At 45.9% G+C, this 16,121-nt stretch overlaps 1 protein-coding gene across 1 annotated transcript in view; it reads right to left on the reverse strand.

The window, feature by feature from the left end:
• The window catches only part of CACNG4 (calcium voltage-gated channel auxiliary subunit gamma 4), a 43,318-nt gene that overhangs the window by 6,939 nt on the left and 20,258 nt on the right, over positions 1-16,121 (reverse strand). The window contains exon 2 of the mRNA XM_068178337.1: positions 3,371-3,454. Coding sequence (XP_068034438.1) covers positions 3,371-3,454 — 84 coding nt within the window. The remainder of the gene's footprint in view (positions 1-3,370; positions 3,455-16,121) is intronic.

Genomic DNA, 16,121 nt, shown 5'->3' on the forward strand with positions numbered 1-16,121 from the left:
TTTTTCAGTCAACTGTAAGAAAATTGTTAGAAATTGTTAGATTCAAAGTCAGTCTCTGCTGTTGGACTTTAAGGCACCCCAAATCTCTGTCTGTTTTTGTGCCCTGCCTAAAGGCTTAAAATCGCCTCTGGCCCACCCTTTCTGGATATTGTTTCCTGCACAATATGGTCATGCTGTTTATAATTATTTCAGTTAAATCAAAGAGCTTTCCCAAAATGTTTCAGTGATATCATTGGAAGGAACTTGTCAGATGTATCAAATATAGGGGGTGGGTTGTTCAATTTGTACTAATAATCTTCAGAGATAATTTTTCTATAGTCGGTAATTAATGCAAAGCGAAACACAACACACACTGTTCTCTTCCTGAAAAATTCCACAGTATATTTTTTTCTTACAATGTGTACTTTTAGCTCTGAAATTTCAAAGGAAGCTCATAAGGTACCACGTAGAATTTACATATGTCTCCTGATACTGGTAATAAAGTGACAGCACATCAAAAAACATTAAGGCAATCTGGTTTTTGCTTTCTCCCTGGCTTTTCTCCCGCCCTTGTTTACCGTCCTGTCGGTTTGCATCGCCTGCTGTGCACCGCTATGTGTGGTGACACCTCCTTCGGTGCAGCCGCGGCGCTGCTCCTCCCCATGGGGCTGCAAACCCTGCTCGGCTCGGGCTTTTAATCTCCAGAAAGGCAGGAGCCGAGGGAATGGCTTTGAAAAGAGGATGCTCTAACATGCAGGGAGGAAAGGCATGAAAGTGTAGAGATGCCCCTGAAGCAGGGTCCCCCTGCTCAGAGCCCCGACATCCCCAGCGCACAGCGAGGATGAGATCCCCCCTTCTGCAAAGGGAGAGGCGCCCGTGCTTCGTGCGGCGCTGGATGGGAGCAGCTCGGGTTTTGTGTGCTCAGAGGTATGAGGGAGAGGAGGGAAGCAGGAGACAGGGAAGCGGGAGACAGGGAAGCGGGAGACAGGGAAGCGGGAGACCAGGGACCAGGGAAGCCGGGGCACGTCTGCCGCTGGGGATGCGGTGGCAGCCCGGGGTCTGTGCTGGCACTGGGACATCTGCTGCTCGCTGGGGCCCTGCTCAGGCATGTGAGGGGGATTTTTTTAGATACACAGATGGGCGTGTGTTGCCACGGGGAAGGTTCCAATAGGAAGGGTCTTGTCTGAGCTCCTCTGCACATGTTAGCTTGTCCCACGCTGTCGTTTGCTTGGTTTCGCAGGGAGCAGCTTGAACATCAAAGGGCAAAATCCAAACTCCTGCCTCTACCCATTCCCTAGACCAAAGTCTCCCAAAATCAGTCATTTTTGTCACTGATTTCCATGGGGTTTTGAAGCAGGGCTTGATCCTGCTGGCACTACAGTGTTTGCACTTCTCTGAAGCCCGAGTTAATTTGGGGGCTGTGGAAGAGGCTGAGACCCCTCACGCTGCTGTTTCAGGAGTACAAAATACATGAGTGTGGGTGTCTTTTTCTAAGCCAGGCAGGAAAAATAAATATTAGTCCCAACATGTCCCTCTGAGAAACTGTGTCAAGAAATGGCCAGAAATAGTGGAGAATGGAGCCAGTAGACTGCAAAAGTGTTGCAGAGGGCAAAAACAGGACGGAAGCTCTCACATCCCCATGAAACAGGACACAAATATCCTCCTGTCTTAGACAATGATTTGGTCCCTATTACATATAGGTATGAGCTCATCTCCTCTGGATTTAGACATGTTACCTTTCAGTAATCTCTAAATCAACTCTGTGCATGGGAAACTGCAGTTTTCTTATGAAAGTTAAAGCCACAGAGCTTTTTCTCCATGCACTCTCTGAGTCTCCCTGCTCTGGGGGGGAGACACCGGAGACTGATTTTGCAGAAGACATAAACGGTTGGACCAACTTGTTTTTAAAATCTGTACTTAGTCACTTTTGCAAACAGCTTTTAGGAACACCCGTCACAAGCGCACTTACAAAAAATTTACCAGTCTCATAACTTAACGTGGAGCTGGAAACTGTTTTTCCCAGTTCTCACTTTTCTCCATATAAAGAAGGCATAATGTGCTTTTATCAAGATGCTACTTAATTCCTCTTTCCTTTTACTAATGATGTTTGTTTCCTAAAGCTGACTTGGCATCAATTTAACATTAGTTCCAAGGCTTTGTATGAAAGATAAATTCAGCTGTGCTCACACTCTGCCTTTGCCTGAGCTATGAAATCGTGTCACCCGGGTGCTATGACTGATCTAAATTGACAAGAGCAAAGAGGAAAAAACCATCCGGGTTTTCTGGTGAGGCAAACTTTTTGGAGATTTTTTCCCTTCTTCATGTCTTAGCAACAAGAAGTTGTTGCCCAGAAGTGAGCAGAAGGGCAGAGTGGTTCTCTAAGTGGTGTTTCAGGTAATGAATATTGTAATTGAGGAGTTCTCTGCCTTGCCAGCAGTGTTGTTCTCTGCTCCCTGATTTCCCAACACCTTGTGAGCTGCAGTTCCTCTCCCTGGTAAAGGGCACTGCTTTCAGCCTGGCTGCTCAGCTCTTTCGTTCACAAGGAGCAACAAGGCGGGGAGTCCTCTGGGGAAGGGGAATCTAACTCCAACTTTGCAGGCTTCATGGTTGGGTTCCAAGACCTGCCATCAGCTGAGAGAATGGTCATGTGGAGGGGATGAAACAACTGCTCTGATTCCAAGCACCAGGTTGGTGGGTGGAATCCCTTCTGGGGGGAATTACATGCCAGCCTGGAGCAGCAGTGGCTGGCTGGCCAGGCAGGAAAGCCACAGCCCCTGTTCATGCTGGGATTTTGCTGTTAGCTGCAGAAATTTCAGCTTCCTTCTTACAGTGCAGTAATTTCACTGCAGGGGGATGTGGCTCACCAGCTGCAAAGGCTGACGCTTGAGTAAGGGTTGGGTTTAAGCATTAGGTAAAGCTTCCTAATGGGCTGAAACCCACTCCTCAAACCTGTTTTGTTACACTAACCCTATAAATACTCCCTCTGCAAAATGCCCTTGCTGATCTGGGCACGATAGCTGCAGTTTTCATTTGACATTTTGTCATACGATGTATAGACAATCGGCACCAAAATTGTGAGCATTCCCCTGGCTGAAAGAAACCCTTGGAAAAAATCCTTGAAACCCCATGGCAAGAGGGTTGGAACTAGATGGTCTTTAAGGTCCCTTCCAACACAAACCATTCTTTGATTCAATGACTCTGTGAAGTGGGGTCCCCAAGGGTGGTGATAGTGTCAGCTGCTGCATGAACTGGACACGTGCCACCACTGGGCTGTGCAGCCCAGTTTGGGCCAGTCTGGCAGTGAGTAAAAGTGGGGTTGCTCTCTGCAGAAGAAAAGCCCAGGGAAGCCCCTGTGACCACAGCTGTGTGTTAGGTATCACTGTTCACTTACGGAGAAGGTACTCTGAGCTGTCGTGGTCGTAGTCATTGTCTTCAGGGAAGTGGTTGATCCGGAAACAATGTCCTTTGTAGATTCCTAAATGGAAACAAAGCAGACAGAACCCATAAGGAACAGAACCAGGTAAATGTGCTTTATATAACTGGTCAAGAAACCATCTCTAAAGTAATGAATTTTGGGCTGAAGGAAGGGATAGCCAGGATTCCTGGGCTCTTTCCTTCAGCCACTTATATCATTCTCTCGAGTTTTTTAATCTCTAAGTACTTCTCTTTATCAGTGCTGTGCTTATCTTACAAGCACACTGAGTTTGCAAAGCTTCTTTTTGTTCCCAGAGTGGCTGTCAGGCTGGGTCCCTGCTCCATGGCTGGGGCTCCCAGTGCCAATCTTGCTCCCATCACCCTTCCCATTTCACCCTAGTGAAGTGCCAGTAAATGCTGAATTGTCTCAGGCCTCTTCAATTACTCTCTAGGCTGCAAAAACAAGTCCATAAATCTCTTCCTGCTGCAGTTTAAGCCCGTATGTCCCACTCAAGGTTGGCTCAGCTTTTAATGGTATATTTGTTTAGCTAACTGGGAGCCTGTGCAGTGAAGTCAGGGCATGGTGTGCACCCCTGATCCCAGGAGGGACAACACCAGAGCTGGCTGGACAAACCCCTTGCTCAACTGGACACCTCAGCACTTTGTCCATGTACGTAAAGCTGTCCATGAGCTTTTTGTGCTCTTTCCTGTCACAGTTATCCACAGTCTGAGCTGCAGTTGGCTCGCTGTGGCACAGGGAGCTACACGGGGAGCTCTCCCCAGAGAGCTTCCTGCAGGAGTGAGCCCTGAGCTGTGATTGTGCCGTGCTGCTTTCATTATTCATTAACCAGCGCTCTCCTGCTCGGGAGCACATCACCCAGGCTGAGTTATCCCTGCACAGGAGTCTCAGTGCTTACAGCTCGAGCTGGCAGAAGGATTTAAAACCCATCACTTAATACTACTTTAACAGAAGCACAGCTGCAGTCTGTAGGATATAAATGTGGATTTATTTCACTACCTATTACCAATGATTACAAAAATCTCAAAAGAATTACTAATCCGGAGGATTTAAATTGCACCCTGTGAGTGTCAACTGCAGGTTTGCTACTACAGCGCATTAAATTCTTCCAGTAAATGATGTATCAGCTCTAATTGCAGCAACGGCTCAGGCTTTCTCTGCACAGCACTTCAAAGGCTGGGAACAAGATGCACGTGGCTCATGTCACATCTGGAAGTGACACACTTGTCCTGGCTGCCAGGTGGGAGAGCACTTCAGCTGGGCCTGCTCCTGCTGAGCCTGTATGCCTATGCATCCTGTGCTGGCCACCACAGGGGCTGCTGCTCCCCATGGCTCCTGGGCAAGGCAAAGCAAAACTCAGATTTTAAAGATCCCAGTGCTTATTTTCATGGCAGTTCACACAACGGAACTAAATCACCCCCAGCATTACAGAGCCTCTGAGACTGGGTGGTCATTTCATTGAGTCTTTCCATTAAGGTGTGCAATTTACAGGAAATACATTCAGAGTGTGATTTTTATCCTATTTATTAAGGAAAAAAAGTCTAAATAATTTTTCCATCCTAATTTCCCATGGAAATAGGCTTCTCAATGACTGTGCTTGTGTGTGTATGGGTGGGGCCATCTCTCAGTCTGTACAGCTTGCTTGTCTGTAGGTGTTGTATTCTGTGTCCTTCTCACACTGACAGAAGGCGAGGTTAGAGGAGATAAAGGGTGAAATCCCTCCCTGTGCTCAGAGAAGCTGTGGCTGCCCCATCCCTGGAAGGGTCCAAGGCCAGGTTGGACAGGGCAGCCTGGGATAGTGGAAGGTGTGGGTGGAACTGGGTGAGCTTTAAGACCCCTTTGAACCCAAACCACTCCATGATTCTATGGTTCTCCAATAAAGGTTAAGGCAATTGGCTGAATTTATCCAGAGCTGATATAAAAGCAGAAGTATGGCAGGTCACTGAGCTGCAGTGCAGACAGGGAGATGCCTGAAGGAGGGAGCTCTGTGTCCCCACCACAGGCTCCTTTTGCACGTTCACAGAGTGTGGACATGGCAACAGCCCAAACACCTCCCTCCAGAAACTCACAGAACAGATGAGGAGTCTGCAAGACTGAAACGTTCTCAAAGCCTCTTGTATTGCAGCACTGATGGACTGATGGAGGGGTTTGGGCTCTGTAAAATGGCTCAACATAATTAAAATGCTGAGTGAAATGGGCCCCTCAGCAGAACTTTCACAGAGGCCATGAAGCCATTCCTTCCACAGCAGGGCTGGAATGCACCAGCAAGACAGCACTGATGAGACCTTAATTTCCTTTCACATGGAAGAGTATTAGCAAGACCAGCAGAGGTAAAAAACAGATTAATCACCTCTCTGTCCTGTCCCCCTCCCTCAGAAAAATCTGGATGAGCTTGAGAGTTCCTTTTTATTTTCAGTTTTTAGGAATACTGGGATTGGTCATTATTTATCTGGCTAAATTATTATAGAAATTGCAAATGACTGTGAAATTTGGACCTATGTCAAAGCCTAGGAATTCATAATATTCTCCCCAGTATTTTTTATGTAGTTCAGACCAGAGATACTGGTTAAGGGTTCTTTCTAGTGTCTGTGATATTTGATAGCTAATAACAGCAGCAGACTGAATAACTTTTTTCTATAAACTTAACAAGTGCAATGTAATTCAGCAACAGCTTATTAAACTCTCAGTGAGGCTTGAAGTTGCTATCAAGAACTCTGGTGATCTACACAGTATTGAGGCCTCTTTCAATCCACAAAGTATCTGAAATAAAGGCTTGCTAGGAAAAGTAACAATACCTCTTCATAACGATGGACTTTGAAACTCAGATTTGGCAAAACTAGCTGGAGAAGCTGCTGAAGCAGTGGTCAGCTCTAAAAGCTGACAGCAGAGTCTGAGTTGTATTTATACATAAAAAATAGGAGCGAGTCAAAGCTGGGCTTTGGTGGAATATTCATCTCCATGCCCTGGCATGTAAAGCAATGCATAAAGAATAAAAGTCATGGAATGGCAGAGGTGGCAGAAAAGGAAAACCTCAATTAAACCCAATAAGCAAGCATCTGCACGAGGGCTGAGCTCCTTGAACCTCTTCTCCAAGGCTTCTCAGGAGCTGCCCTGAAGAAATGTGCAGGCAAACGTGGCCACAGGTCCTCACTCACTGAGGCACACAAAGCCATTTCCCACCCCAGGAGGGGATGGGGGAGAGAGATTTTCCTTCTTGTTTGAGTTTGGGGATACAATCCCTTATATCCTTGGGAGAGGAAGATGGAATATTTAACTCCTACTGCTGTACCCACTAGAGAGAGATAAATAAACTGCAATCACTGCCTAACAGATACTAAAATATTGAGAAGCACTTCTGGATACCTCTTGAGAGTGAGATATAATATCCCACTGAGATGCTGTAAGTATTACTCCTTTCTTTGAATGATTACTGATATGTTTTTAATGATGTTTTTAGAAATACAAATATTAGAATGCATTTTTTCCCCTCATAATAACAAAAACTTTGTTCTGAATTTTGAGCCAGGACTTCAGGATCTGCGTTAATCATAATGAAGAGGTAAATTTTCCGAAGTGTTGTTGATGGTGTAAGAACAATTTTTTTCCACTGGCTGCAGCATACTTAGCTGGCAATTAGGAAATAAAAAGCATTTCTGACTTGGTTCTTCTCTGTGTTCAAGGGCTTCTCTGGCAAGGTTAGTACTTCCCAATCTCACTAAGTGTTGTTCAGACAACTATAATTAGAGTGTGATGTACTCAGATAACATGATAAGGGAGGCAACTGTAGTGCCTAAGTGAAGATTAAGCTTTGTTTTGGGGTTTGAGATCTCAAAATACATAGAGGTTTCAACAGCAAATCAAAGTAGTGATCCCAAATTCTGATGATGTGCTGCCTTCTCCTTGCTCTTTCTCAAATAATCCTTTAATAATCCTGCCTCTACCACTGCAGATTGTTCATTGGGTTTTTATTTTTTGATGACTGAGAGTGAAGGCTAATGCTTAGGATGCAAATGCTTATTAATTTGGTGGCCATGCATTACATGATCCTGTTATTGTCTATACCATCAGCCATGTCTTTGAGACCAGCCATTTCCTGTGGTTAGTATTTATCAATGACAGCATTCCCTGATGCTCTGGAAGTGTTTGCAAAAATCAGCCCTGGAAAACAGAGTCCTCAAATGTCTGACAATATTTGTCAATACAAGGCTGTACTTTTGTTTTCTCCCTGCCCTAATCTTGAAAACTCTACACAACAAGATCTTCCCATAGCATTACTGCTCTGTTGTCATTTAAAATAGGTTTCCACCACTCCAGACTCGAGCAGCTCTGCAGCACAGGGCCCTGTCTGCGGGGGACTTCTGTCAATAGCGATTTTTGTCTCCCCATGCTGAGCAGGCTCGCGGGAGGCGATATCTGATAGCAGTGGGAGACTTGGGGAGAGGGGGGGCTGAGCTGCTCCCTCCTTCATCATCTTCTGCAGAGCCACTGCCCTGTTAACTCTTTCAGCTGCCAGCTCTCCTTTATGCAGAAAACACTGGGTTTGGGACCTGGTAGAGAAGCCTTTCTCGTTTTCTCATGGGACACCAGACATTTGCAGTATCTTGGATCAAACCCTCCCCTGCCAACACACCACATTCCTGCAGCTCTTGAGCAGCTCTGGGTACTTGGAGCACACACGTGCACACTATTAATAGTGTGAGGCAGGGGATTCTCCCAGAGGAGTTGCACTGGTGGGATGAGGGCTGTGAATGTCAGCTGCAGAAGTGACCACTTGGCTTCAGCAGTCACCTCTGGGCAGGTAAATACACCCACAGCCATCCACCCCAAAACCTCACCAACCAGCCCATCTCTTTCTGGCAAATGTGGGACTTCTGGGATGGTTTGGAGACATGGAATGAAATTATTTTCAGGATCATTTGACAGCAAGTGCTTGCGGAAACAGGGAATACAAGTTGCAAGGAGCTGACTGTATATTAAAAATAAGGCAATTAGTAAGGTGCCATGGGAAATTTGGACCAATGGTTCTGCTTGTTGCATCTATTCTGTGATTAAATACTATGCCTCAGTTCCAGAGCCAGCTGTCAGCCTGATTTACTGCAACACATGAATATCTATATGTTTAAATGACAAGTTTTCTGAATATATCAGCACAGAGAGGGCTGACTGACAGACAGTGTCACAGACCACGAGGAAAGTGTGACAAGCAGAGTGGGGCTGTTGTAACAGAAGTTGCCTGAACACAGTGTCCATTCCAGCACGTTGTGCAGGACTGGGTTTCCTTAATGGCATGGCTTTACACTTCCCTTGGACATCAGTGGAGAACCTCTATTTATAGGGGTGAGAGTGTCTCAGTGCTGGACTCTGCCAGGGGAGAAGAGAAACAGTTGTGTATTTTTTTCCTTAGGAGGATTTCTCTGCTGACAGGTTCTGAAGCCCTTTGCTGAGTGATTTGAGCAATAGTGAGCAAAGGAGATCCGACATGCCAAAAAATGTTCATCTCCACAAAAATATCTATCTGTGCACTGTGTTCATTTGTTTGATTTTCCACCAGTACAGCTCCCCTGTCTCACTGCACTGACACCGCAGCACATGCAGCTGCTGCCTTTGCTTTCTTCTCATTCCTCTTGTCACAAAATAACCCTCGAGAAAAGGAATCAAGGGTGCACCTCATTTTACTTTCAAAACCTGCTTTGTGGTGCTGCTGGTCAGACAGGTGTTATTCTAGTCCTGAGCTCTCCCCTCAGACCACAAGGAACAGCATTAGATATTTTCCTGTAGCTTGGAACTTTCTGTGTTAAGCTGTCCCAAGTTTGATTATTTGTCTCCTGCTGGTTGCTGAGGGTTTCACAAGCCTGTCCTTAAGTTACTTGAATGAGCACAGATCCCATGAGCCTCTGCCTGGAGATGTTCAATGCAGTCGTTTGAAAAGAAATCATGAACTATTGATGCAAGTCATGTGCCAAACACACCTCATGTGAATTTGCTTCTCCACAATGCTGCTGTGAACCTTCATCACTGTGGAGGATGCAGACAGCAGAGGAAGAAGCCTCAGGAGGTTAAATACACATTTATTGGGTGTCTGCCTTTGAAAAAAGTTTGGCTGTTGTAAGAGCTGGAAACTTCAAAGCATAGGCTGGTTTTGAGACAGATTCTGTCTGACACCCTCGGAGTCCTGCCAGTCCTGGAAATTTGTCCATATGACAGTTTGTATTTTTGTTTCATCCTGAAGATGAATTTGATGAAGAGCACTGCTTGTACCTGGGGTTATTGTCATACTATTGCCAGGGTAGATGCTATGTTCAGAAAATGCTCAGGACATAAAAAGAGTAGGACTTTATTCCCATAACTGTGGGCAACCCTGGTGCCATAAACCAGCTGGGTAGGACAAACTGCCTGTGTGTGTCATGGTCAGGCCAAAGCAAATTCAGCTCAGCTTTAAAAGTCTGAGTCTTTAAAAGGAATTCATCCTTACTCCTAACCATGTTTCTCTACAGGTCTTGAGACTGTGAAAAAAAAAGAATATTTTGTTTCACTTCTAGAAGTCCTTTTCTTCTTTATCTTTCATTCCCTAACTCAGAACTCATTTGTTTCTCATTGCAGGGAGAGGAACTGCCTAGTTTTGGGCCAGATTCTGATTTCCCTGTACTGGACTCAAATCTGTCTCACCCAGTGATATCAGAATCTGGCCTACTCCCTTTTGTTTGCTTCCCATCTACTTCCTGGGCAGAAAGACAATTATTTTAAAATGTTGAAATGTATGAAATTTGCCCCACTTTCTTCCTTAGGAGCTGTCATCTCAAACAAACCCTTTGGGCTCTTCTTTTGATCTATTTTCAATTGTCTGGTGGGCAAAGCAAAACTCCTCCTCCAGTCTCTTATTTTCTTATCTTCTCCTGTGACATGAATTTCCCCTTTTTCCAGTCCTCCCCCTCTGCTGCCTACAGACCTTCCGCTGCTCGGAGCTTCCTGGCAGTCCCCTTGCTGTCAGGTGAGGAGCAACCAGTCAGGAATTGCTGCCTGCTCCATTTTGCTCCTCTTTAGGGCTTTTATAGGCAGAACACCTTCCCGGTGTGCTCAGCACCTCGGGAGGGCTCCCAGGAGCTGGAGGAGACGCCGGAGCAGCTGCTGCTGCCCATGCACTGCAGAGGAGCTGGGGCTGGCAGGGAGCTACTGCTGGCCTTTATTTAGTGCTCCCCATTCCCCTCCAGCCTGGCAGGAGCACGTTTTCCCCAGGAACAGGTCTTGGTTCATCTTGTCATTGATGTGCTCACTCCATTCTCTTCCCTTCACATAGTAAATGCTCCCTCCTGTATTTACTGTAGACTTTCTGTGAGAGAAGAGACTGCCTTACACCATGACTCTCCAGTATTTAGAATATCCTGATCTGCTTTCCCCAACTTGCCTGCACTGTGGCAGTGCTTGATCCGATTCCCTTTTGCTGCCTGCAGCCTCTCCCTGGTGCTCCTGCACAAAGCCCTCTGTGTTGGAGGAGAGGCTGCTCACAGCCCTTCTTTCCGCCCAGCCCCACAGAAGGAAGGCTGTGCTGCTCTGTTCCTTGCATTGCTGTTTTTGCAGTGCTCTTAGACTGCAGTGGAACTCATGCCTGGCATGGCTGAGGAGCCACCTCCACTGCTCTGAGTGCCAATTCCAGAGCTGCAAATAGCGACTGGAGAGGTTCCTGCTTGGGCAGGTCGACCTTCATGGCACAGCCACCACTTTTTGAACACTCCTGAGTTTCCTGTGGCCTTAGCTGATCTCCTCCAGATGCCAGGGGATGCTCACTATTTCCGAGGGAAGTTTGTCCCGTAGCAGAAGGGGTACTTTGCTTAGGAGGTAAAAAAAATCCACTGCTCATGGAACGACAGAATGGTTTGGGTTGGAAGGGACCTTAAAGCTCATCTTGTCCCAGTCCCCTGCCATGGGCAGGGACAGCTTCCACTGTCCCAGGCTGCTCCAAGCCCTGTCCAACCTGGCCTTGGACACTTCCATGGATGGAACACCTCTGCTGTTGGGGGGGTGACTTCTAATTCTGGCAGGAACAGTTTTACTCTCTGACCAAAATACTCTTGGTTTTTTGACATTCTGCAATCCAGGATGCACCAAGCACTATTTTATACAGCCTGGTAAAGCATCTCTAGATTCTGAATCACCTACACCAGAAGATATCCCAGGAAACGCCTACAGAGGCTCAGTCACTTATAATTCATGTGGAAAACACAAAGCCTCAGCAGCTGACCTCCTGTTTTCAACTGGGCAAATATCATCAGAGATGTTGTGCCTTTGTATTTCTGTGTAAGAAATGAACAGATTCAGAAAAGATGCTTTGCCAAAGATGCCTTTCAAATTCCACGACAGCCTTTTGTTCCATTATAAGATGTTGAGACCTTGAGCGATGTTAGAAAACTCGTGGCAGCAAAACTCATTTCCCAAAGATTCACCTCACCTGCACATCTGGGAGCTAATAAAACACATCACAGTGTCTGGCTGCTGTCCTTTGAATTCTCTTCAGTCATTACAAAACTGCTGCCAAAAGTACTAAGTGTCCTTGTGCTACCAGAGTGAATACCAATGGTACCAGGGAAACACAGGGCAGTGGCAGAGCAGGGGAGAGTTGTATGCTGCCTGTTGGTTTAGGCTTCTCACTTTCCAGTTTCTTCAAATGTTTGCCTCATAAACCAGCATTTTAGCCATGGAATTAATGACTGAAGTTATTCAGCAGTGCTCCTAGCCCTTCCCAGCTGCCTTTCCTTGGCCAAGCAGCAGATAAGAGTGTGCTGTGTAATTCCACAAGCCCTGCTGATGGGTCTTCTTACTACAATTTGCAATTTTCTCCTGCTGCTGCTTGGATGGCAAAGTGGGGCAAATTTCAGGGGGTTCTGTTTTAGTCTCTTTTGTTATTCCATTTTACAGAGCTTATGGAGGGAGTGACTCTGTGTTTTCTAGGGAGGAAGTCTGACAAACTTCCAGCCCTGATGTTCAGCTTGCATTTTGTAAATCAACAGCACAGGGAAATAGGGGCAATCCCTCAGCTTGGGTATGCCGTGGTTGTTTTGGGGCAACACTGGTGATGCTGTTTGAGGAACATTTTCAAGTCAGACACAATTCAGCCCTGCCACGGTGAGCGTTCTCATGCCTGGCTCAGTCCCAAGAAACTGTCAACATTTCTGGCTTGTCGTGGGGTTGTTAACTCACTTCTCTGTGTCTGCTTTTCTCTCCACCACCCCAGCCCACACTCACTGTGTTCTGCCTTCGCACCTCGTCTCGTCCTGCGTCTCCTGCCTCAGCCCTTTATTCCGGCAGCCCAGAAGTTTGTCTCACCACTCACTTCCATATTTTGCTCTGCTGCCACTTTGCTGAGGCTGTTTCTGGGTGGCTGATATAATCCTCCTCATCCTTTTCAAGTGAATTTGGAGCTTGGATAGAAACCTCCATTAGAGTTCTGTAGCTGGCTTTTCCACCTTAGCTAAAATTAGTCTAACACTTGAGGAGCTGGTGTTGGCTTCTTAGGTGAGAGCCTTCATCCACCAGAGCTCTGAGCAGAGAGCCATCCTCTGATGAGTTTCCAGCTCTTACATTCTGGCTCCAAACACCTTAATTTAAAGATGTACTTTAGTAACTGGCAGTGATTTTAGCACAATATACCAGAGACTGAGTTGTTTTTCACAGCTGTGAATGGCCCCACAGTGACCATCACCACCCCAACACCTCAGTGCGGGAAATGAACGGTGCTGGCCTGAATCTAGCCAGGATTTGCACCAAAACCTGTCATTTCCCCCCAGTATTCTTGACCATGACATAAATTCAGTGGTACAAAGACTCATGCAGGGAGGCTGCTGCCAATCCATCAGACTGTGAGAGGGATGAAGTGCCAAAGTGTATCAGGTGCCGTTCTGAGAACAGGCCCTCGTTCTGCCTGGTGAAGTTCATATGCTGCAAAATGACAAATCATGTTTATTTTCACAATGTCAAACCATGCCTTTTTCCTGCATCTGCACAATTGGAATAAAGTTTCCCTTAAGGGGTAGTTTGGTTTTTACCCATATGGTTTCCCTTCCTTTGGTAAGTCATCGGTTCTCCCTCATTAACGTGATCAACCAGGGCTTGATGGCTTCACCTTTTAGGATCACAGCACATCTGCACATCCTGTACCATGGCTTGGCATTTCCTGGGGGTGGAATTCAAGCAAATGGACATTGATGTCTCTTTAAAGTCTCTACTGAGTTTGTAATTTGAATCACTGTCATGGTCACCTCTGGGGTGCTTCCTGAACTACCTGAAACACACCCAGTGCAATGTGTGATGCTTAATCCCCTCTATTTTCTGCCACTTCGACTTTCACATGTGCACAACCTCCAGCTGTTGCCTTCCTATTCTTAATTTCTACTTTTAGACTCTCTTAAACTGCCATTTCCCTGCCATTTTCTGAAACATGTTCATTTCACACCAGGCAAGGTTTGCAGCTGGCATAGAGCAGTCTAAAATTTAAGAAACAACTCTCCAGAATGAAGACCTGGGAAATCCTTGGGGATGTTTGGGGTAATTTGCACAGGGTGCACCTGGTGTCTTCTTCTTTGATGGAAAAACCTTCCAGATCTAGTCAGTAGAAAAAATTATTCATATCATTAGTGCTTCATGCTACGGATATTTTATTAATAAGGAGATAGTTCATATTATTGATGCAATCAATACTAAGAATTGATAATTGATTGTTCTGATTATTGATGGTGAGATCTCTTGGTGTAGCAGAAGCTTGCAAGGCACTAAATAATTACCTCTCTGCATTAAATGAGTTATTGTCAGCTCCAACAGCAGGGAATGTCTCTAACCTGACATATAGAGCTGAACTTTCTTTACAAACTTTCTTTTGGCTCATTCATACATTGCAAAGTTGGGTTTTTTTTTATGAAAAGGCATTAAGTTTACACTGGAAAGTAGTGTTATAGGACCTTACTAGCGAATTGATTAGGAATATGCAGGATATTTGGACACTCCTGGAATCTTGTAATGATTCCACATCTCTTCAATCCATGCAGATTCATCATAAGATGATGGCATTCAGAAAAATAGTTGGATATTGAAGAAGCAATAGGGAAATAACAGTCCATAAATCATCTTAGTTGAAAGGAATGCTTGTAATGTGTCTGTCTTTGGAATGCAGTGACCTTGAGTTGGTTCTCCATTCATTTTGGAGCACACAAATGAGTCTTCCTGGTCTCTCTGCCAGCTTGTTGAGTTATACATAGAAGCAAAGCCTCTAGAGATTGATCATGCACAGTCAGTGATGCAGGACAGAAACAAGGCAGATGACAACAGGGAATCTAAAGGTTGGGAGAAAGGGGTGGAACTGCCAAACCCTGCTGATGGTTGGATTTGGGAAATGCAAGGCAAAGGTCTCAGTAATCATCTGCATGATGTATCAGTGTGAAAGACACTCCACCAGAGAGATTAGTGCTGTGCGCACTGTTGAGCTGAATACCCAGGGCTGATGTCTAACCTTGGGAACAAATAGCAGAGCTGCTGGAGAGACTGAGCAGCTTCCAGTGGAAGAAAATAAAAGGAACAAAAATATTTCACCATTGTTAAATCCTGGAAGGGAATATAAAGGCAGCATGTAGGATTTTAACTTGAATTAGAGTTACTACTGCCTTGGTTATTCCTGATTCCCAGCAACGCGTGCAACCCAAAAGATGCTGCACCTTGTGGAGAAAGGCTGAGAGCAATGTGAAAAGAGAGCAAAGGAGCAGAAAAAGAGCAAAGGAGCACTTTGGGGCAGAATGTGGAGGAATGGGAGGTGGTTCACAGAGGAGGAGGAAAAGAAGCTTAGGAGAAAGTGGGAGGGAGAGAAAGCTGAGAAGGAGATGGGAAGGGCAGGCAGGGGGTGGCTGGAGGTGAGTGAGGGGCTTGGGAGGAGAGCAGGGACTTGGCTGATTGGAGGCGCCTGTGGACAGGGGGAGTAGAGGGTGACCGAGGTCCTCTCTGAGAGCCCTGCCTGCATCCCTGCCTTGCCTGCATCCCTGCCCTGCCTGCATCCCAGCCCTACCTGAATCCCAGTGTTTCTGAATCCCGGCCCTGCCTGCATCCCTGCCCTGCCTGAACTCCAGTCCTGTCTGAATCCCAGTTTCTGAATCCCAGTCCTGTCTGAATCCCAGTCCTGCCTGCATCCCAGTCCTGTCTGAATCCCGGTGTTTCTGAATCCCCACCCTGCTTGCACCCCATGTCTGCCTGCACCCCAGCCCTGCCCAGCTGAGGAGCCAGTGCTCCTTCCTGCCAGAAGGCAAAGGGATGCACAGCCACTGCCTGATGAAAATTAAAAGCCTTAAACTTTCTAATTCCCAGGACTGATTGAAATGATTACAGCTAACAAATGACCTAATACATAAAAATGGAGACAGCTACCAAATAGATCTGTTTAAATGAACACATGGAGAAGAGATCCCATTTGGCTCCTGCACCTGAAACTTCCTATTTCCTAATGCAAACTAAGCAGTGACAAATAAAAATGAGGCTGCAAAACCAGCATGACCTCTTTAAGCTTTAATTATTCATGAGAACTGTTTTCTTCTCTGCTGAGATTCAGAGCAACCCATTTAAGCGGGTTCCTCTCAGGTTTATGGGAGACGTACGTTCCTTGTTACACCAGCTAATAAATGAAACTAAACACAATGACCCAACAATATTTGTAGAAACAGCATTTGGGAAAATGTGTTTA

The sequence above is a fragment of the Anomalospiza imberbis genome, unplaced genomic scaffold (assembly GCF_031753505.1).
Source record: "Anomalospiza imberbis isolate Cuckoo-Finch-1a 21T00152 unplaced genomic scaffold, ASM3175350v1 scaffold_344, whole genome shotgun sequence".
Classification (NCBI taxonomy): domain Eukaryota; kingdom Metazoa; phylum Chordata; class Aves; order Passeriformes; family Viduidae; genus Anomalospiza; species Anomalospiza imberbis.